At 40.4% G+C, this 24,268-nt stretch overlaps 1 protein-coding gene across 2 annotated transcripts in view; it reads right to left on the reverse strand.

Moving 5' to 3' along the window:
- The window catches only part of LOC140494589 (uncharacterized), a 30,806-nt gene continuing 6,538 nt past the window's right edge, over window positions 1–24,268 (reverse strand). The window contains exons 2-9 of one of the 2 annotated variants that reach the window (XM_072593931.1): window positions 21,890–22,141; window positions 12,669–12,916; window positions 12,114–12,272; window positions 10,838–10,940; window positions 10,288–10,434; window positions 4,993–5,187; window positions 4,467–4,642; window positions 1–1,026 (exon numbers count right to left, since the gene is read on the reverse strand). In XM_072593931.1, the coding sequence (XP_072450032.1) occupies window positions 877–1,026; window positions 4,467–4,642; window positions 4,993–5,187; window positions 10,288–10,434; window positions 10,838–10,940; window positions 12,114–12,272; window positions 12,669–12,916; window positions 21,890–22,141 (1,430 nt within the window). In that variant the 3' untranslated portion in view covers window positions 1–876. The remainder of the gene's footprint in view (window positions 1,027–4,466; window positions 4,643–4,992; window positions 5,188–10,287; window positions 10,435–10,837; window positions 10,941–12,113; window positions 12,273–12,668; window positions 12,917–21,889; window positions 22,142–24,268) is intronic. The other variant, XM_072593932.1, reaches the window with a different exon arrangement.

Here is a 24,268-nt window from a genome sequence, read left to right on the forward strand (position 1 = left end):
TATTATTTGGTAGTTACACAGGAAAGAGTTTTATTTTCAAAATAAGTAATCCCCTTCCCACAGAAACATTATACATAAGTCACAAATTTTATATGTTTTCAATTTACATTCAGAATTGTATGAAAGGTTTAAATGAGGTATTCACTGACCTGATATTTGAGTTCTCTGTAGATACAAGTCTAAAACCAAAGAAACTGCTGCAGAACAGCTGTAAATAAATTTTAAAATTTTCTCTGTCATGGGGTCTTACCTCCACAGTTTTACCTTCCAAGTGTATGTGAGGAGGTTTCATTATAAGCTGTTGTGGTCTCAGGGATATATTTTTGGTAGTAACAAAATTGATTGTGTCTCATTTTTATTGTAGAGATGTAAAAGACTGGAAGTTAGATTGGAATAAACATTGCTGAGATTGAAAACTTAGCAGGAGTCTGGCTAGACAGCAGCAACATTTTAGGGATTGAGGGTTAAGTTTGTTGAGATGCCGGGTGCTGGGAGGTGGGACTAGATTGGGTTGGGATAGCTGGTCGGCATGGACTGGTTGGACCGAAGGGTCTGTTTCCATGCTGTACATCTCTATGACTCTATGTTGCTAATGAAATTTACTTATAGAACAGAGTAAAATGAGATAAGTTCCAGACCTAATTGTCAAATTAGTCTCAGCCAATGATCTCTTATCAAATACATCCCATATCTGTTCACCAAACACCGTTGCTGCCCATGCCCACTCTAACAAATAGCAATGACCTCACCGCATTGTATCCCACTGTTTCTGTGATGATTAAGTAGAGATAGAGCAATAGTCATAGTTTCTGATCTGCCTTTACTCTGTTAATGATTGATCTCTTCGTTTGGGTTTCAGGAAATGTTCCTTTCTTGCTAAATTAGCTTCCTGTACAAAACACTGGTTCCAAATTCTTCAAAGTCTTGGCGGGATACACACATCTGGTGGAAATTGGAAAGACCAGACAAAATGGCTGCTCCTTTCCACGAAAGGTAATTCCGGTTGGGAGGTGCATGAACCCTCACCTGTTGAAGGAGAGAAAAGAGCTTCAGATAAAGAAATGTGTTGGAATCTAGTTAGACCAGAAAGGAATTTGACTGAGTCATAGTTGGTTGTAATTAAAAAGTAATTTGCAATTTATTCCCCTTTGTCATAATTTAATTTGATCTATGCAAATCTTGCTAAACAGATCCTATCGGTCTCCCTGGTAACCAATGGGTGCTCAAGGCTACATCTGTCAAATATGTAGAATTATTCTGCTGTAAGATGCTTCTAAAGTGAACTTGAGCAGCTTTGGAACCACTAAAATACAAGTTTGCAGAAACAATAAATCTGCTTTCTTATTGAAATTAGAAATTTCAAGCGAGTCAAATATGAAATAAATTGCTGGCAAAAGCAGTTATTTCTGAACTAACTGAATAGCCTTCATTTGTTTTGGCAAATATGTTTTGATGTGAAATAGAATTGGCAATACGTATAGAGATAGTCAAATGCTGTGTGGAGCTAGATTTATTAAGCAAGAAGGAGCTAAAATAATTGCTAAAAACAGATATGACAGAAGTATAAGCATGAATATAAATTAGAAGAAAGTGAGGACTGCAGATGCTGCAGATCAGAGTCTCATTCCTGATGAAGGGCTTTAGCCCGAAATGTCGATTCTCCTGCTCCTCAGATGCTGCCTGACAGACTGTACTTTTTCAGCACCACACTCTCGACTCATGAATATAAGTTGCCTACCCTGAATTGGCAATTGGAGCAATATCCTGCCTATTGGAGCCAAGTTAACTAAACAAAGTGCAATGGGTTTGTCATAACTTTCTGATCTTTCTACTCTGATGAAAGGTGTCTAACATATGTTATATATTTTAATCATTTATAGAATGTAGACTTTACAATAGTGGGCATATGGAATTAGTTATTTTTATAGAGTTTTTAAAAAAAACTAGGTTAGACAGTCCTTTCATAACAGTGATCTACTCTGGTTTGTCAGAGAGCAGGGAATCCTGTGCTGGTTTATGACAGGGAATGTAAGAGGGCTATTGGATTGTTTTTGGTTCAGGATAACCATGGATTGATTTTGATTTGAAAATCTGGAGATAAAATGATTTTTGGGTGGTTAAGAGAAGATCTGATTGGGTTCAGAACTAAATATTGTTTATCTCATAAAGGGAAAACAGCAACCTCAAGAGAAAGGTTTAGTTTGTGCAAATTCTGGCCTGGAACTGTTTATTTAGACATCTATAGGTTACTAAAACACTGAGAAAATCCACTCTCTCAATTTATGAATATTCATATAAGATGACTTAACAGTTCACAGGAAGAAACTGGAGAGAATTGGCTACATCAAACTTAACGATATGATATTGAGGGATACTTTCTCTGTAACATGGTTGTGTTGGGGAATAGACTGAAACTGTATTTTGTTGGGTGCTTTCAATTTTTTCTCTGTGTTCTAGATCTGGATAGCTTGTTTTTGTCCTTTTGCAATAATAAACCTCTGTTGTTAAAAACAATCTGCAGCCATGTATGACTAAGTTACAGTAAATGACCATGATGTTAACTAACAAAAACATATGATCTATCAGGCCAGATTGGGATCTGAACTGTCCAGTTGGACCATCAGTTGGGACTTTACAAGTACATTAAAAAATATACCAGAATTTGAGAGACAATCAAATACTGACACCCATATCTAGGAAAGGGTAAGGGCAGTCCACCTATCTGTTGGACAGTCAGTTTAACATCAGTGGTGGGTAAGGTTTTGCAAAATAAAACAGAGGATAAAGAGGAGAGCCAGCATAGGTGTGTAAAAAGCAGACTGTGTCTAAATAAATGTTTGATGTATTACCAGAAAATCAGTTTGATAAACTATTTGACAAAGTACCGCATAAAGCTGGTTGACAGAATTGAGACTCAAGAAAAGGCAATGTCAGCGCCAGGATCAACTTGAATCAATAAAACACTTAAGGACTAAAAACAGTGTCAGGCAAAATGGTTGCTTATCATATTGGAGGATGGTAAATAGGGTTCTTCAAGGGTCAGGGCTATGGTCGTTAATTTATTTATAATTTATTTTTGATTTAAATAAATTGCTTGGATATTTGAATTGAGTAAAATTTCAAAATTTGCCAATGACATCAAATTTGGAGTGAGGATGATCTACCAATCAACTATAAATGGACATAACCTAAAAGAATGGGCAATTAGTAGGTGGTAATTTAATTTATAGATGTGAGGAAATATATTTTGGTAGAAGAGATGCATAAAGGCAGTATAAACTTAATGGCAGAGGATAGAGCTAATGCAAGGACAGGGAGTTTTGTGGATAGATCTTGGAAGGTCAAAAGACACAGTATGAGAGTATCTAGCAAAGCAGATGGGATTCTGAGCTTCACGAATGGAATTTTGAGTATGAAACCAGGGAGGGTCTGGTTCAGAAAGGGCAGAGGAGAATTACCAGAGTAATTCTGGAGTTCTGAGGTTGAGAACTTTTAGCCACAAAGTTAGGTTTGACATACTGTTTTGCCTAAGAAGAAAGCAATAGGAAGGAGGTTCGATAAAAATATACACGTTACAATGGATTTAGTAAGGTTGACTAAAAAACAACTGTTCCCTTTTGGCAATATACAAGGACTAAGCAATACAGTTTTAAGCATTTTAGATAGTAAGCATAGGAAGTTGGACTGGCATTCAAATTAACTAAACATGCAGGGAATAGAGCAGGTCAGTGCGTCTGTATGGGTTGGTGGACGGAAGGATAATGTGCACTTGAAGTATCAAACAGCTTTCTTTTATGCCATAAAGAACATTTCAAAAGATATATTAAGAATGATCAAAGAATGGATTGTGCCTGCACCATGAAAGACACTAGTTCAATGATGTGAATGGATCTTTTTATGCTGTGCTCGAAGCTCCAATGGACCAGCAATAGTGCCTAACCCAAGATTGGTTCGAATTTTCAGAGCAAGCAATGGCAGTTCTGACTTACCCAAAAACACTAACTTGTAATATTTGGCCCACACTATTAATACTGAGCTAAGAAGTCAGGAGACTATTAAATGCATAGCTGGAGAGAGAAAAATTGAGGACCATCTGGAAACTTCAGATTTAACCATTTCAGCAAGTGCTTGCTGTACAACAAAGAAATGATTGGGTTGATCTGATAAAGAAAAAGGGTTTGTTCGAGTCACATAGGCTGTTTCAATATTAACATTTTATTTGACCTTATATATTTGCAGTTTAAACTTTTACAAACAAATGACCTCCACTGGAACTTGTGTAAATGACTGGTATCTACAGGAGATGATTCGGAGGTGATCAAATAGCCTTAAGTCACTTTATATCTAGGCACATCCTGGGCAAATGAAAATGTAACTGAGAATGTAGGGGTGCTACAGTCAAAGAATCATATCCCATTAAGAGTCGATACCCTCTGGAGAAGATAGTAGAAAATATGGAAAAATACCTTTATCCCTGTTTTTACAAGGTTTGACATCTCCTGTTGTAGTCGTTCTTCCAAATTTCTAAACATATTGTTACCACCAGCTAGTACAATGTTGGTGTACAAGTCATTGCGGATCTCCTCACTGCATCTCTCAATCACTGAATGTGTCAATGCAGGCAGGTTCTGGATATCTTTGCCTGAAACAATGTGAGGTTTTTCATTGACGTACATTGTGCCAAAGCAAAACTTTTCTTTTAAAAAACTGCTATTTCACCCCACACCATCTGTGCTATTTCCAGCATCCATTTTTGAAGACTGTTGTAATTAAGTAATTCTGAAGAATCATGTTTAGAGATGAAATAAAAACAGAAATGAAAAGAAGTAATGAGCCACTTGTATTACAACTAAGTTAATTACCAGTTGAGCAGTGTAAAGTCAGGAGACAGATGTCACAAAGGAGATATTTTTCACTGAAACATTGTTCTACTGTCGATAATCTATAAACAGTGAAAAATGATCAAGAGTCCGGTTAAGTGCCTCAAGTTACCTATTAAAAATGGCTTATAGATGACTTCAGGGCAGATGAATTTTTGACTTGTGATAATCATATTTTGTCCATCTGGAAGCACATACTCTTCCTTTATTTCTTCTGGATTATTCTTGAAGTTCTCAAGTTCTGCTTCAAAATCACTGGCAACGTAACAAAATTTCTCCTTGATGTTTCTGATGATATCTAACCCAGCTGGAAATTGACACAAAATACAATTCAATATGTACAGAGTGGATCATTTAAATTATTGCTAGTGCATTTAAAGATTTCCCAGATCAATAAAATACTTTTGGAGTCAGGTTGCTGGATTGTATTTTCACATTAACTTGATGCAAGGGAATTGCATCAAGCTGTTACTACCTAGAGCAGGTAGGAGCATATCAACACCTTGTTGGTCTGCCTTGTTCTGTACTACGTTGTACGTTGCATCTTTACCGTGAGCCATCAGAAGTTGAGTTTTAACTGGTATACTTTCCATGTTAATAATTGAGATCCCATTATTTAATATTAGATCAAACCATATCTGATAAAGTCAGGTGGGAAGAGGATTGTCAGGGGAAAAAAAATCAAAGGCACTAACAGATTATACCAGATGGCTTGATTCTGCATGCAAAATGCTATGTAATATAAGAAACTTTAATGGAACATAGTGTCCTTTGCTGAGTTAACATGTTCACTTATGTCTCTGTGCTTCTCCTCCAGTCTGTTAGTGTTTTTTTAAGGAGACAGATAACAAACGAATGTCAGAAGAAAAACATCCTGTACTTCAGTGATTTTTTTTTACACAACGCAGTAGAGCTGTTATTCTTCAGCTTCACATTTGATCAGACTGACATAGGATACACATCATTAAATGCATGTGGGTGATGTTTGATGTTAACTAGTAAACTATTATATATTAAAATATAGTGGTAATTGGCACAATAAGCAATTAAAGTTAACAAAGAGGGACACTGAAACTTTTAGCTAGGTTGACCTTGCATTTTTTTAAACCATACAGGTCGTTCTTCTATAACTCCTGTTTCGTTAAATGCGAATTTGCTATAACATGATTGACACATTGGCAACACTGTTTCTAAAGCACAAACTTTTAAAGCATGTATTGGTTACAACACGATTCTGGCCCTATTTGTTTAAATGATGCTGCTATTACGCAATTTTCCTGAATACGGGACTGAAGGAGAACAGAAATACCGGGTTATAGCAGAACTGACTGTCGTTATATTAATTTTTCTATGAGCTGGATTTTTGGAAGAGTAATAGCCAGATTTTCACCTGCTTCTATAATTTATAGAGTCATAAAAGTCATATAGCACAGAAACAGACCCTTCAGTCCAACTTATCCATGCCGACCTGATTTCCCAAAATGAACTAGATCCATTTACATGTGTTTGGTTCATATCCCTCTAAAACTTTCCTAATTATGCACCTATCCAAATGTAACTGCATTTACCACTTCCTCTGGCAGTTCATTCCATATCCACGCCACCCTCAGAAAAAGTTGCCCCTCAGTTCCCTTTTAAATCTTTCCCCTCTCACCTTTAACCTATGGCCTCTGGTTTTGTACTCCCCTTCCCTAGGGAAAAGATATTTGCTATTCACCTTATGTATGTCTTTCATGATTTTAATAAACCTCTATAAAGTCACCACTCAACCTCCTATGCTCTAGGGAAAAAAGTCCCAGCCTATTCAGCCTCTCTTTGTAACTCAAAACCTCTAGATGTGGTAACATCCTCGTAAATCTTTTCTGTACTCCTTACAATTTAATAACATCCTTCCTGTAGCAGGCTGACCAGAACTGTCCATCTGTAGCACTCCAAATGTGGCCTTACCAATGTCCTGTATAGTTGTAATATGATATCCCAACTTCTTTACTCAAGGTTCTGACCAATGAAGGCAAGTGCGCCAAATGCCTTCTTCACCACCCTGTCTCCCTGTGATTCCACTTTCAAAGAATCGTGTATCTGCACCCCTAGGCCTCCGTGCTTGACAATACTCCCTAGGGCCTTACCATGTACTGTGTAAGTCCTGCCCTGGCTTGTCTTACCAAAATGCAACACCTCACGTTAATTTAAATAATTCTGCAGCTGCCACTGGCCAATTGGCCCAGCTGATCAAGATCCTGTTATACTCTTAGATAATCTTCTTGAGCTCTGACAAGAGATTTCAATTACGTTTCCTTCAGAAACACAGGAAACTTTTCGTTGAAGATTCTGATGAACAATTACCCAACACCTTGAACCCTCCAAAAGTGTCCATTTAAATTGTAGAATTCAGATAGCTCCATTGCAGTTGAGTAAATAATCACACAGGAAAAGTCCGATTATTAAATACCTAATCTAAAGCTTGAGTAGCTATTAAAGTGATTTCCACACTAACTTAACAGTTAGGCAGTCCCAGTTGATGTTTGGAAATTTAAAATCCCCTACCATAACTACCCTATTATTCTTACAGATAACTGAGATCTCCTTACAAGTTTGTTTCTCAATTTCCCTCTGACTATTAGGGGTGTCTATAATACAATCCCAATAAGATGATCATCCCTTTCTTATTTCTCAGTTCCACCCAAATAACTTCCCTGGATGTATTTCCAAGAATATCCTCCCTCAGCACAGCTGTAATGCTATCCCTTATCAAAAATGCCACTCCCCGCCTCTCTTGCCTCCCTTTCTATCCTTCCTGTAGCATTTGTATCCTGGAACATTAGAGAACTGGCCATTTGGATACAGAACTGGCTCAAAGGTAGAAGACAGAGGGTGGTGATGGAGGGTTGTTTTTCAGACTGGATGCCTGTGACCAGTGGAGTGCCACAAGGATCGGTGCTGGGTTCTCTACTTTTTGTCATTTATATAAATGATTTGGATACAAGCATAAGAGGTACAGTTAGTAAGTTTGTAGATGACAACAAAATTGGAGGTGTAGTGGACAGCAAAGAGGGTTACCTCCGATTACAACAGGATCTTGATCAGATGGGCCAATGGGCTGAGAAGTGGCAGATGGAGTTTAATTCAAATAAATGCGAGGTGCTGCATTTTGGGAAAGCAAATCTTAGCAGGACTTGTACACTTTATTGTAAGGTCCTGGGGAGTGTTGCTGAACAAAGAGATCTTGGAGTGCAGGTTCATAGCTCCTTGAAAGTGGAATCGCAGGTAGATAGGATAGTGAAGAAGGCGTTTGGTATGCTTTCCCTTATTGGTCAGAATATTGAGTACAGGAGTTGGGAGATCATGTTGCGGCTGTACAGGACATTGGTTAGGCCACTGTTGGAATATTGTGTGCAATTCTGGTCTCCTTCCTATCGGAAAGACGTTGTGAAACTTGAAAGGGTTCAGAAAAGATTTACAAGGATGTTGCCAGGTTTGGAAGATTTGAGCTATTGGGAGAGGCTGAACAGGCTGGGGCTATTTTCCCTGGAACGTCAGAGGCTGTGGGGTGACCTTACAGAGGTTTACAAAATTGAGGGGCATGGATAGGATAAATAGACAAAGTCTTTTCCCTGGGGTCGGGGAGTCCAGAACTAGAGGGCATAGGTTTAGGGTGAGAGGGGAAAGATATAAAAGAGACCTAAGGGGCAACCTTTTCACGCAGAGGGTGGATAAGATGGTGTTATTTTCTGGGTCTGTAGATTGTGAAGGAGCAAAAATGGCCTTTGCAGTGATATGTACTTTGTGTCAGATGTGTGAGTTTAAAGAGAGTTTAAGGGTTACTGCAGATTATATCTACCATAAATGCCATTGGATGCGAATCTTTTCAGATCGAGTGGATTGGTTGGAGAGACAGATAGAAGCGATGAGGAATTTGCAACAGCAACAGTATGTGATGGATGGCAGTTATAGGAAGGAGGGAAAGTCTCAGATACAGTCACATAGATGGGTTAACTCCAGGAAGGATAAGAGAGGTAGGCACCTAGGGCAGGAGTCTTTTGTGGATATAACCATTTCAAACATGTATGCTGTTTTAGAAAATGTAGGGGGTGATGGATTCTCAGGGGAACGTAGCATGAACAGCCAAGTTTCTGGTATTGAGATTGGCTCTAATACAACAAGGGGTATGCCAGCTTCCAAGAGATTAATTGTGTTAGGGGAAAGGGGATTCTGTAGTCCGAGGTACAGACAGATGTTTCTGTGGCCAGCAGACAAAAAGCAGAATGGTGTGTTGTTTCCCTGGTGCCAGGATCAAGGATATCTCAGAGAGGGTGCAGAATGTTCTCACGGGGGAGAGGGGCCAGCTGAATTCATCTGCCTTCCCCATTAGGCTCCTTGCATTGAAATAAATGGAGTTTGACTCACTTCTGTTCTCAACTTTACCAGTCTCAATTTGATCTCTTTCCTCACTATCTCCCTGGAGCCACCCCCCCCAACCTTACTAGTTTAAATCCTCTCAAGCAGTTCTAGCAAGTTTCCATGCTGTACATCTCTATGACTCTATGACTACAGATCTCCAGCTACACTTCCACAGAGCCATTAAACTTCCTCAGATCCTAACCCAACTCCCATCCCGATCCCTGAGTCCCAAAAGCCTGCCAACATCCCTCCATTGTTCTGAACTTGACTCACCATGACCCCATGACCTCAACACCAGGAAACGCATCTCTCAAATTGACCCCATTATTCAACCACTAGACCAAACCATCTACTCTGCCTCAGGACCAATGTTATCTCTAAACAGCAAGGCTTCTGGTCGTGCCAATTTTGCTGCTGACACATTGGGTTCCACATGGGCCTCAGCAATCTGTGGAACAGGAAAAAAACTAGGTGAACCAACACCCTGAGACCTGACACTCCACATCCAGTGGGATCCAAAGCCCACTCCCTCCTACCCACACCCACCAACCCTAAATGTTGCACAATTTAACTGCCGACCATGTGCCCAGCATCGTACGTACCAGGCACTCAACCCCTTGAAACCCTACCCAACCTATTTGGAAACCTACCCACCTGGCATCCTACTTACCTGACACCTTAACCTCGCACTTCCCTTACACACTTACCTTTTCAAAGAAGCTGTCAAAGTGGCTGACTGTGGTGCTGGACCTTTAAATCACAGATCATGCAATGGACTGCTATGAAAAATGTGTGGTTTGACTTCCCTCGAATTTTTATTTTGTGCATTACCTATCAGAAACTAAGTACAGTCTTGGATTTCTTAAGGAACCCTGATTGGAATCTTTCGTTGTGCAAAAAAGTAATGAAGTGGCAAGTCACATGTGATTTCCATGCCTCCGAGTATATGACTCAATCTCCCTATTCTGGGTGGTACCAGAGGTGGATGTTGGTAAGTTGTGAACATTACCTTTGGAAGTGAAGGACCAGCTATTATTTTCAGCCAGAGATCTCATCATGTACTCTGTCAGGTCCTCTCCTCCCAGGTGTACACTCTGAGTAATGTTCTCTAAAGCATCTCCTTCAATAATGGGAACTACATGTGTCACAGTTGATCCTGCAAGCAGTAAAATTAGGAAATAAATTCATTTTATGAAACAATTGATAATTTGGTATAGGAACAGGATACTAGCATCAACTACAAATGTTAACAGTTTACTGACCTGCTGCATTGTTTTAACAAAATCCTCTCTCAAAATGTAGTTTCTTTACTTTTTGTGGAAAGGTTTATGATGGACTACTAACTATATAAAGTTTGAAATCTAGAAGCAAATCATCAATAGGAGAGTTAAACACATTGATGAAATGTGATCTTTTTCAGCCATCCTACTTTCTGATCAGCTTAAATCCACTCTACGAAAGATTGAGAGACTGTCACCTGCAGTACAAGATCACCAGCCCTGGAATATAATGGATAGTTATTGAAATAATTCCAAGATCAATTAAGAAGACGTTGTTACCTGAATCAATAACAGTTCCTGTAACTTTGCCAGTGGAGTGTAGTGCCAGCACTGCCTGAACACCCAGAAATAAAGAAGGAACTTGAAATGCTTCAAAAAGAATCTATATTGAACAAAACAAATGCAACAGAATGTTAGTCGCAAAATTTAGATGAAATACACTCAAAATATTCATGTGGAATATTATCATATGTGCCTGAGAAATAGGAGTCAGGTTCATTTATGAACTAATTATGGAGAGGGTAGACAATCATTTCTGTGACTTTTAAAAAGGGTCATAAATATTTACCGACAAAGGTTAAGAACAGAAAGGCAGTCTTTATGTTGCTGTCCTTTGTTTGGTATGCATTCATTCATATTGTATGTAGGAACAGAAACTGATATATCAAGCTTACAGGTACAGCACTGGAGCATATTGATTGAGTAACTGGACTCGTGATCTGGAGACATGAATTAAAATCCTGGAACAGTAGTTTGGAAATTTAAATTTGGTCGATTAAATAAACCTGGAGTAAGAAGTTAGTATTGTGATTGTATAACTATGAGATTTATGTTAAAAACTCATCTAGATCACTTTTTCACTTTTATGAAATGGAATGTGCCATTCTTATATGGTTTGACCTAAATGCAACTCCAGGTCCACAGAAATATGGGTTGACTTCTGAAATGGTATATCAAGTCACTTATTTTTCAAGATCTCACCATTATCTCAAGGTCAATTATGGGTAATAAATGATAGCTTTGCCTGAATGGATAAGACGTGACATGAAGGAGGCACAACAGATTGTGTGAATTGGTTTGATCCTCATAAAGGAACATAAATAAGGAGGAAAAACATAGCAGATAAAATTTGAAGCAGGGAAATGTGAGATAATCAACTTTGAATATTTTCTTAATAATGAGGAAACCAGGACTTGTAAAGGAGCAAGAAATTTAGGCATTCTTGCGTAGAAGTCACTGATAGCTAATGCTCGGGTGCAAACGGTAATCAAAAAGGCTAATGGAATGTTAATCTTTGTCTCAAGGCAGTTGGAAATACGAAGCGAGAAAATGATGCTTCGGCCAGAATCTAGCTGAATTATGTTGAGTTTCGTGTATCAACCTTCAGAAGGGGTACACTGCCAATTCACTGGAATGAGATTAGTACTTAAATTGTGGAGGTAATTTAAATGAATGAAGGGTGACCTGATTAAAGTGCTTAAAATTATAAAAAAGATTTGAAAGCGTAGTCACAGAGAAACAGGTCCTCTGGTGGAGCTTGTTACTAATTTATTACCTCAGTTGTTCTCTCTCTGTTTTGCTGGGGGTTATTTGGTGGTTCTGTCATAACAATTGGGTGCTCCTGAATGTCAACACGCAACTCATTTTCAAACGCATGCCTCCAGAGCACTTCCATTTCTGTCCAGTTTGCAATCAGTCCATGTTGAATTGGATACTGCAACCAAACACAACTTCATCAAATATCTGAATAAGCACCTACTAATCAGCCCAGGAATAAGATTCTCCAAAGCTGCTATTCACCCCTTGTACAGATTGTATTTTCTGATGTACATATTTCAGCATTTTGGTTGAACTTTTGATGGATAAATATCATATTTGGGAAATTAAACCTTCATTATTTTCATCCAGTAGCAAACACGGTGATAGTGAATGAAATACGGCTATGTCTATTCTTTCTCAACCTAATCTAACCCAAGCCAAAAGTCTGCACTTACCTTAACCTCATATTGCAGCCAATGCATCCTTGTTGAGTGAAACTAACAACATGCCAAAGTAAGTGGGTAAATTATAAGAGGTTATCCCAATATTGGCACATAAGCATTTTACTTACAACCAAATGAAGAATGGTACGTTTTCTTTGGGCTTCTTCTCCAACATAAGTGCACCTTTCTGATAATCCAAAAACGTTCAATGTTGTGTTCTTTGGTCTTCCTACCACACTTGGAAAAACGTGCGTTGGTGAATGATTTCCTGAGAGTCCAGCTTTTATCAGCCCACTGCCATTATCAATTACAACTGGAGGATACAGGTCACTAGCTAAGCTGGAAGAAGAGCTAGTCAGCCTAAAAACTGAACAATCTGGAAAGAATTTGAATGAATGAAACAATAAGTATAGCAAAACATAGTTATGACTGCTGAAAACTGACATGTATCTGCATAACAGCACATCTAACCCAAGTAAAATCTATCTAAAGCTTAAAATTCAATGACAGTGAGTCTATTGTGCCTCAATACTGTAAGTTAGATACAAGTATGAATGGACAATATGCAAAAGAGATTGCCTTGGCCTAAAGAGGAGATAAACAATTAGTAATTTTCAGGTTATCACATTGGTAAGTATTATGATCTCTATGTCACAGAGTCATAGAGATGTGCAGCATGGAAACAGACCCTTTGGTCTAACCCGTTCTTGCCAACCAGATATCCCAACCCAATCTGGTTGCACCCAGTCCATATCCCTTCAAACCCTTCCTATTCATATATCCATCCAAATGCCTTTTAAATGTTGCAATTGTACCAGTCTCCACCACTTCCTCTGGCAGCTCATTCCATATACGCACCACCCTCTGCGTGAAAAAGTTGCCCCATAGGTACCTTTTATATCTTTTCCCTCTCAATCTAAACCTATGCCCTCTAGTTCTGGACTCCCCCACGCCAGGGAAAATACTTTGTCTATTTATCCTATCCATGCCCCTCATAATTTTATAAACCTCTATAAGGTCACCCCTCAGGCTCCGACACTCCAGGGAAAACAGTCCCAGTTTGTTCAGCCTCTCCCAATAGCTCAAATCCTCCAACCTTGGAAACATCCTTGTAAATCTTTTCTGAACCCTTTCAAGTTTCACAACATCTTTCCAATAGGAAGGAGACCAGAATGGCACACAATATTCCAACAGTGGCCTAACCAATGTCCTGGCCAATGAAAGAAAGCATACCAAACGCCTTCTTCACTATCCTATCTCCCTGCGACTCCACTTTCAAGGACTATGAACCTGCACTCCAAGGTATCTTTGTTCAGTAACACTCTCTAGGACCTTACCATTAAGTGTAAAAGTCCTGCTCTGATTTGCTTTCCCAAAATGCAGCACCTCGCATTTATCTGAATTAAACTCCATCTGCCACTTCTTGGCCCATTGGCCCACCTGATCAAGATCCTGTTGGAATCTGAGGTAACCCTCTTCGCTGTCCACTACATCTCCAATTTTGGTGTCATCTGCAAACTTATTAACTGTACCTCTTATGCTTGCATCCAAATCATTTATGTAAATGACAAAAAGTAGAGGAGCAACACTGATCCTTGTGGCACTCCACTGGTTACAGGCCTCTAGTCTGAAAAACAACCCTCCACGACCACCCTCTGTCTTCTGCCTTTGAGCCAGTTCTGTATCCAAATGGCTAGTTCTCCCTTTATTCCGTGAGATCTAACCTTGCTAACCAGTTTCTGATGGGGAACCTTGTTGAACACCTTACTGAAGTCCATATAGATCACATCTACCACCCAGCCCTCATCAATCTTCTTTGTTACTTCTTCAAAAAACTCAATCAAATTTGTGAGACATGATTTCGCACGCACAAAGCCATGTTGACTATCCCTAATCAGTCCTTGCCTTTCCACATACATGTACATCCCGTCCCTCAGGATTCCCTCCAACAACTTGCCCACCACCGTCAGGCTCACTGGTCTATAGTTCTCTGGCTTGTCCTTACTACCCTTCTTAAACAGTGGCACCACGTTAGCCAACCTCCAATCTTCCGACACCTCACCTGTGACTACCGATGATACAAATATCTCAGCAAGAGGCCCAACAATCACTTCTCTACAGAGCTCTAGGGTACACCTAATCGGGTCCTGGGGATTTATTCTCTGAATGCGTTTCAAGACATCCAGCACTTCCTCCTCTGTAATCTGGACATTTTGCAAGATGTAACCATCTGTTTCCCTACAGTCTATACCTTCCATGTCCTTTTCCACAGTAAATACTAATGCAAAATACTCGTTTACTATCTCCCCCATCTCCTGTGGCTCCACACAAAGGCTGCCTTGCTGATCTTTGAGGGGCCCTATTCTCTCCCTAGTTACCCTTTTGTCCTTAATGTATTTGTAAAAACCATTTCGATTCTCCTTAACTCTATTTGCCAAAGCTATCTCATGTCCCCTTTTTGCCCTCCTGATTTCCCTCTTAAGTATACTCCTACTGCCTTTATACTCTTCTAAGGATTCACTCAATCTATCCTGTCTATAACTGACATATGCTTCCCTCTTTTTCTTAACCAAACCCTCAATTTCTTTAGTCATCCAGCATTCCCTATACCTACCAGCCTTTCCTTTCACTCTGACAGGAATATACTTTCTCTGGATTCTTGTTATCTCATTTCTGAAGGCTTCCCATTTTCCAGCCGTCCCTTTACCTGCGAACATCTGCCCCCCAATCAGCTTTTGAAAGTTCTTGCCTAATACTGTCAAAATTGGCCTTTCTCCAATTTAGAACTTCAACTTTTAGATCTGGTCTATCCTTTTCCATTGCTATTTTAAATCTAATAGAATTATGGTCGCTGGCCCTAAAGTGCTCCCCCACTGACACCTCAGTCACCTGTCCTGCCTTTTTTCCCAAGAGTAGGTCAAGTTTTGCACCCTCTCCAGTAGGTACATCCACATACTGAATCAGAAAATTTTCTTGTACACACTTAAGAAATTCCTCTCCATCTAAACCCTTAACACTATGGCAGTCCCAGTCTATGTTCGGAAAGTTAAAATCCCCTACCATAACCACCCTATTATTCTTACAGATAGCTGAGATCTCCTTACAAGGATCGGAGAAATTTGAACTTGTAGTTAATAGCTTGAAGAATGCCACATTAAAATGTCATGTTTTAAAAGTTTTGCTGTAACAAATGACTAAAGTAAAACATAATTGACTAAACACTTTTTTAGGCCACCTTTGCTTTAAATTAATGAAAAGAGTACTTTCAAGTATCATCAAAAATATAAAGTTAAAAATCACACAACACCAGGTTATAGTCCAACAGGTTTAATTGGAAGCACACTAGCTTTCGGAGCAAAGCTCCTTCATCAGGTGGTAGTGGAGGGCTCAATCCTAACACACAGAATTGAGAGCAAAAATTTACAGTGTGATGTAACTGCAATTATACATTGAAAAATTGATTGTCTGTTAAGCCTTTCATCTGTTAGAATACAGTGATAGTTTCACTTCTTTCATGTGTAAATCACAAAATCTTTTTTTAAAAAGTTGCATTCTCGGGTTAGCTGTTAACAATGGTGATAGCTAGACAATATGTTGAAGGTGTTGGCCCCCTGTGTGTTCTCTGTCTATGACCTGATGTTTAGATTGATTCTAATCTAAAAAGTGAGATAACGGAGTTTTCCATAAATTCATGCAGTTTTTGAACTCCGAGTTCTACATGAATGCATGCAGTTTTTGAGCAAAGTACAATGTAACCCTGAAAGTACAAATTCACCCCACAAAATGTATGTGTGCATGTGGGTCTTTGTCTGTCTGGGTTGGGGGTTGTGAGTGTGAGAAAGTGTATGTGTGTGTGTGCAGTGAGTGCAGAGTGTCTTAAGTCTGTGAGGGGGTGCGTGTGTGAGTGTGTGTGTCTATAAGGGTGTGTGTGGGTGTCTGTGTGCATAGGAGTGCCTATGTGTGTGAGAGAGTGTGTGTGTGTGTGAGTGTGTGCGTGTGTAGGAGTATCTGTGTGTGTGTGTGTGTGTGTGTGTGTATCGTGCAATGGTGGTCACCTGTAATGTGACATGAACCCAAGGTCCCGGTTGAGGCCCTCCCTATGGGTACCGAACTTAGCTATCAGCCTCTGCTCAGCCACTTTCCTCTGCTGCCTGTCCCGAAGTCCACCTTGGAGGATGGTCACCCGAAGGTCCGAGGCTCAATGTCCTGGACCACTGAACTGTTCCCCAACTGGAGGGAACCCTCCTGTCTGTTGATTGTTGTGCGGTGCAGGCAGCAGAGAAAAGTGGCCGAGCAGAGGCTGATAGCTAAGTTCGGTACCCATAGGGAGGGCCTCAACCGGGACCTTGGGTTCATGTCACATTACAGGTGACCACCATTGCACTAAACACACACACACAGATACTCCTACACACACACACACACTCACACACACACACACAGGCACTCCTGTACACACATACACACGGACAAACATACACACAGACGTGCACACAGACACCCACACACACCCTTACAGACACACACACTCATGCACTCACACATGCACCCCCTCACAGACTTAAGACACTTTGCACTCACTGCACACACACACACACACACACACATACACTTTCTCACACGCACAACCCCCAACCCAGACAGACAGACAGACACACACAGACAAGCAAAGACCCACATGCGCACATATATTTTGTGAGGTGAATTTGTACTTGCAGGGTTACATTGTACTTTGCTCAAAAACTGCATACATTCATGTGGAACTCTGAGCTCAAAAACTGCATGAATTTATGGAAAACTCCGTTATCTCAATTTTTAAGATTAGAATCAATTTAAACATCATGGCATAGACAGAGAACACAGGGGCCAACACCTTCAACATATTGTCTAGCTATCACCATTGTTAACAGCTAACCCGAGAATGCAACTTTTTAAAAAAACGGTTTTGTGATTTACACATGAAAGAAGTGAAACTATCACTGTATTCTAACAGATGAAAGGCTTAACAGACAACCAATTTTTTAATGTATAATTTCAGTTACATCACACTGTAAATTTTTGCTCTCAATTCTGTGTGTTAGGATTGAGCCCTCCACTACCACCAATTAAACCTGTTGGACTATAACTGGTGTTGTGCGATTTTTAACTTTGTACATCCCAGTCCAACACCGGCATCTCCAAATCATCAAAAATATACTTCTACAATTATATATGTTACACCATCCCTTAAGTGGACAATTCATCCTCCAGGAACTATTCAAATTATTATGAACTCTTAGTGACTCGCTTTCTATTTTTTTCCTTTTAATCCCAGAACTGACTTCAACTGTGACAGTTATATTGTAAATTATTTCCCCAACCCAAGCTAGCTAGGTTTTCCGGCTTCCTTTTAATCCACAAAGACTTAGAACACCTCAATTTGGCCTTGAGCTCCCAATCATTTTCTATGTGAACAATAAAGTTAGCACTCCCTTCTGCTTCAGCTGCTGCACTGGCTGCTTGGCCCTCAACTGGCTGCAGTTCTGTAAGTTCTGAAGAAACGTCACAGAATCTGCTTTCTTTCCACAGAGGTTGCCAGACCTGCTGTATTATTCCAGCAATTTCTGATTCTGTCCATGATATTGGACACAGATTTAAGGTGAGTGGGGAAAGATATAAAAGGGACAACGTTTTCACGCAGAGAGTGACGCATGTATGGAATGAGCTGCCAGAGGAAATGGGAAGGCTAGAATAATTATAGCATTTAAAAGACATCTGGATAGGTACATGAATAGGAAGGGTTTAGAGGGATATGGGCCAAGTCCTGGAAAATGGGACTAGATTAGGTTGGGATATCGGTCGACATGGATGAGTTGGACCGAAGGGTTTCTCTCAGTGCTGTACATCTCTATTACTCTATGTATTGATTTGTAGGGAAACCTACAAGATGAGATTCTTTTGCCACCTTCCTCAAGACACCATGAAGCACACTAGCCTTGGATCTGCGTAGAGTTATTAGTTATCTTTAGATTACACTCCCTTATGGTATGGAAACAGGCCCTTCTGCCCAACACGTCCACACCGACCCTCCAAAGAGTAATCCACCCAGACCTATTCCTGTATTCACCCTGACAATGGGCAATTTAGCATGACCAATTCACCTAACCTACACATCTTTGGATTGTGGGAGAAACCAGAAGAAACCCACGCAGACACAGGGAGAATGTGCAAACTCCACACAGTTACCCAAGGCAGGAATTGAACTTGGGTCCTTGGTGCTGTGAGGCAGTAGTGTTAACCACTGAGCCACCATGCTGCCCGGATCCCGACTTGATCCCAACTCACTTTCATCTTAGAAAAGATAGTTTACAGCAAAGGTAATAGGATCATAGAGTCCGACAGCATGGAGACAGGCCCTTTGGCCCAAACTGGTCCATGCTGACCAAAATGTCCATTAACACTAACCCCATTTCCCTGCACTTGGCTCATATCCCTCTAAACCTTTCCTATCCATGCAGTTGTCCTAAAGCCTTTTAAATGTTGTTAATGTATCCACCTCAACCAGTTCCGATGATAGATCATTCCGTATGCATAAAACGTTGCCCCTCAGGTTCTCTTTTATTTTTTTCCCCTCTAACCATAAACTAATGCCCTTTAGTCCTCGATTTCCCAACCCTGGGAAAAAGACTGAGTGAATTCACCCTATCCATGCCTTTCATGATGTTATACAAAGATCTCCCCTAGGTCTCCTATGTTCTAATGAAAAAAGTCCTAGCTTGTCCAACATGTTCCTGTAACTCAGACCGTTGAGTCCTGGCAAGATCCTTAAATTTCTTCTGCACTCTTTCAATAACATTCTTCACAATTCTCCAATGTTAGCCTCACCAACGTCCTGTAGAATTGCATCATAACTTCCCAACTTCTGACTGATGAAGGCCAGAGTGCCAAAAGATTTTTTCACTGCTCTGTCTACCTGTGACTCCACTTTCAGAGAACTGTGCACCTGAACTCCAAGGTCCCTCTGTTCCACTGCACTCCTTAAGGCCCTACCATTCCACCATGAAACTCCTACCTTGATTTGACTTTCCAAAATGCAAAGCCACACACTTATTTATATTAAATTCTATTTGCCATTTCTTGACGCACTTTCCCAGCTGATCAAGGTTCTGCTGCAATTTCTGATAACCTTCTTCACTATCCATTGTACCACCTATTTTAGTGTCATCTGCAAACTTACTAATCACATCTTGTACCTTCTCATCCAAATCATTGATATAGATAACAAATCGTAATGGGCCTAGCACTGATCCCAGAGGTACTCCACTAGTCACAGGCCTCCAGTCTAACAGGCATCCTTCCACTATTACCCTCTGTTTCCTGCCATCAAGCAACGTTTGTGTCCAATTTGCCAGCTCCCCATGAATTCCATGTGATGTAATCTTCCAGGGCAGCATACCATGTGGAACCTTATCAAAGGCCTTATTGAAATCCATATAGACTATGTCTACTGCCCTGTCCTCATCAATCTTTCTGGTCACTTCATCAAAGAGCTCTAACATATTTATGAGGCACGATCTCCCACTCAAAGCCATGCTGACTACTCCTAATCAAACCCTGTTTTTCCAAATGTATGTATGTCTGATCCCTCAGCATCTTCTCAAGTAACTTACCTACCACAGATGTTAGTCTTACTGGTCTATAATTCCCAGGCTTTTCTTTGCAGCCCTTCTCGAATAATGACACAACATTTGCTACCCTCCAGTTTTCCAAGACCTCACCCCTGACTAATGATGATGCAAAAATATCAGCCAGGGCCCTGCAATTTCTTCTCCAGCCTCTTGCAGTGTTCTTGGATATATCTGGTCAGGACCAGGAGAATTATCCACCTTCATACATTCTAATACATCCAATACCTCCTCTACTGTGTAACAGACTGTCCCAAAGGTATCAGTATAAACCTCCCCAAATTCCCAAGTCTTCATGTCTTTCTCCATTTATAGTACAGAGGAGAAATATTCATTGATAACCTCCCCCATCTCCTACGGTTCTGCACATACATGTCCACTTTGGTCCTCGAGGGGTCCTACTCTCTCTCTAGTTATTCTTTTTCCTTTAATATGCTTAAAGAACCTCTTTGGATTCACCCTAATCCTCTCAGCCAAGGCTAACTAGATACTTACAACGTCTTTCCGGGACTTTGGGAGACTCGTTATATACTCTCATGACACTCTCAGAGTGCTATCATTGTCTCCATGGGTCAAACCTTTGCAGCTTCCACTCAATAAAACAATATAACTCTTCCTTTGTTTCCTAACAACCATTCTACTTAACTGTCAGGCAGACTGCAGAAAATATTACATGATCCCCTTAATATATCCTCAATTTCAAACTAAGGTTCCAAAATATAATTATGTTTTAAACCTCATAATAGTATCAAAAGTGTACATGAAAATCAATTAAGAACAATATTAGGGCTGTAAAGTTGTGATTATTACTATCCTGGCAGCACTCCCTATGTTTACAAAGGAAAATTAGCCATTTTAAGGAGGTGCAGGAGAACACCAGATAAATGAAAGAATATCCATTGAGAGCTCATGCCCGAAACGTCGATTCTCCTGCTCCTTGGATGCTGCCTGACCTGATGCGCTTTTCCAGCAACACATTTTCAGCTTGTAACAATGTCAGCCAGGTGAACTTCATAGGATCCGAGTTCCCTGATTGGGGAGGGGGGGAAATTGGGGAAGCTGTCCTAGAGGTGGTCGGAAAGTGTGTAGGGGTGGACCAAGAACTGGAAGGGGCATAGGGCGGACTGAGAGCCTGAAGGTGTGTAGGGATGGGCTGCCTTAGAATGGCCGGAAGGTGGGAAGGACGGGGGGCACTTGCTGGGTTTCTGGGGTCTGCATTGTATGCACTGTTTTTTCTGTAATTGGACTGTCTTGTATGTACAAATGTCATTGTTACTGTTTGGTAATGTTTGAAACTGGAATTTGAGGTTTGTTCTCATTTCCCTGAAATCAGTTTGAACGGTAGGGGTTAGGGCCTGGCTTTGCTGCTCCTCTCCCTTGTAAAATTGCTGTTTCTCTGATTACAGCTGTTAATGTTAATTGTTTTGTAAGCTGTGAATTGTTTAATAAAATTAAAGAAATAAACAGGAGTGTCTGAAGTTCTATTCCATATGAGAGCTGGCACTGAGGAGGCCGAACCAGTGTCAAGTACTGAGCATGTGTAGATAAATGGGACTTGGTGATGGGATATCATCCTCTGCGGAGCTATTTCAAGAATAAGCAGCTACAGTAGACGATGGGGGAATAAAGAAAACTACAGGCAATAGCACTTGATGTGAAGTTAAATGAATAAACGTATTTCTTACCATCATGTCTCATAAGCAGGTCTCTCTCACAATGTAGCATTTGGTTATGGAAATTAGCATTTTGTGTCTTGGTTGCTTCTGGCTGTGTTGGGTCATTTACATCGACCTGAACATTCACATTGACCTTGCTGATAGTCTGGCCCTGATCCTCAGGAACCAATTCTAGATTGTCTTTCAAAACATACTGCTGCTCTCCCAAATTCCTTTCATTACTCCTTTTGTTTCTCTCCACAGTAATTGAGCTGTTTGAATCTAAAATTAAAGAATTTGATGAGACTCATAACAAGAGACTTCTTAAAATTAATTCCCAGGATTGATATCCCATTTTTAGATGTGCCTGGTTTTACTCTTGATATTACTATATGCCCTCCTGGCCTTGTAGTGCCAGAGTTAATCCCAGCCCCACCCTTCATCTCCCCTCCCCAGCTTATTGGTAATGGTAGAATGGGGAGATATTACATCATATCTTTACAGAAGGTGGTTGATTCTTTTGCTGCCCAATATCATGTCTTTGATGCCCAGTTCTGAGTTGCCAAATCTGCTTTAAAACTATTCAATTTAGCACAATGGTAGTGCATTTCACACTAAAGGAGGATATGCTGAAAATGTGTTGCTGGAAAAGCGCAGCAGGTCAGGCAGCATCCAAGGAGCAGGAGAATCGACATTTCGAGCACAAGCCCTTCTTCAGGAAACACATGCTCATACCCGAAACGTCGATTCTCCTGCTCCTTGGATGCTGCCTGACCTGCTGCACTTTTCCAGCAACACATTTTCAGCTCTGATCTCCAGCATCTGCAGTCCTCACTTTCTCCTAAAGGGGGATATGCTCAATCGAAGGTGGATACTTTGCCTCTTCAATTACTATGTAGTGGTCACTCCAACCAGTAATGTTATGGACAGATATATCTATAGCACATTAACAGGTGAGGTCAAGTAGGCTTTTCCATTTTGTTAGATCATTCATCACCAGGACAAATCCAATCCTTTAAGATTTTAAAACAAAAACAGAAATTTTTGGAAAAGCTCTGGCAGCATCTGTGGAGTGAAATCAAAGTTAACGTTTTGAGTCGAGTGACCCTTCCTCAGACACTAACCATTTGGTCAGTGATGGTGCTACTGAGTTAATGAGGTGATAGTTATTGAAGTCCCCACCCAAAGAACATTTTATGTCCTTTCAGGTGCTTTCAAGTTGCATTCAACATGGGGGCATAATGCTTTATCAGCTGAGGTGCTGGTATATGGTACTAGGTGATCATCTCCAAGCTGCCCATGTTTGACCTGTTGGCATGAGAATTCATAATGTGTGCAGTCAATAATAAGTGCTACAAGGGTAACTCCAAAATGACTATATATTGCTAGTGGGTCTGTCAACATACCAGAGGGGATTGTAGTGTCTGGCACATAGTCATATTCATGGATTCATATCTGGCAATGTGAGGTTGTTGCTTGATCAGCCTGTGGGGCAGCTCTTCCAATTTTGATAAAAGTCCCCAGATGTTGGTAAAGAGGACTTTGTAGTGCTGACAGGGTTTGCCATTGTCATTTCCAGTGTCTAGGTCCATCCAAGTTCATTCCTTTTAGACATTTATCTGGCGTTTTTTGATACAACTGATTGGTTTCGTAGGCTCTTTCAAGGGGTATTTTTTTAGATTAGATAACTTACAGTGTGGAAACAGGCCCTTCGGCCCAACAAGTCCACACCGACCCGCCGAAGCTTATACCACCCAGACCCATACTCCTACATTTACCCCTTTACTTAACACTACGAGCAATTTAGCATGGCCAATTCACCTAACCTGCACATTTTTGGATTGTGGGAAGAAACCGGAGCACCCGGAAGAAACCCACTCAGACACGGGGAGAATGTGCAAACTCCACACAGAGAGTTGCCTGAGGCGGGAATTGAACTCTGGCGCTGTGAGGCAGCAGTGCTAACCACTGTACCACCGTGCTGCCCGTAAACAGTCAACCACATGATGCATCAAAAATGCCAGCTGTAAATTCCTTGATTCAGACTCTTCGTGATCCAGTGCTGAATAAATGGATCAAAAACTCAATCTTTTCCAACTGAACACTTGTCTTCAGCATTTTATCATTGAAGCTGCCAACCGCAACTCAATTGCTGAACTGGTGAACCATCGTTTGTTAATTACTTTTTTTTAAAGATAGGAAGTCTTTAAAATAAGATGTCTAATTTGGATAATCTTTCAATGGTCCTTGTGATGCTGAGTAAACAGATTGGTGTAATATGATCCATGCCCATGGTCCTAATTATACTTGGTTATTCTTAATCTCTCTAAATTATGTATTTAGATTAATACTAAACAGTGACAGTGAATTGTTTGCACAATTGGAGTTACTTTGGGTCTATGCATAAAA

Source organism: Chiloscyllium punctatum, chromosome 24 (assembly GCF_047496795.1).
Source record: "Chiloscyllium punctatum isolate Juve2018m chromosome 24, sChiPun1.3, whole genome shotgun sequence".
Classification (NCBI taxonomy): Eukaryota; Metazoa; Chordata; class Chondrichthyes; order Orectolobiformes; family Hemiscylliidae; genus Chiloscyllium; species Chiloscyllium punctatum.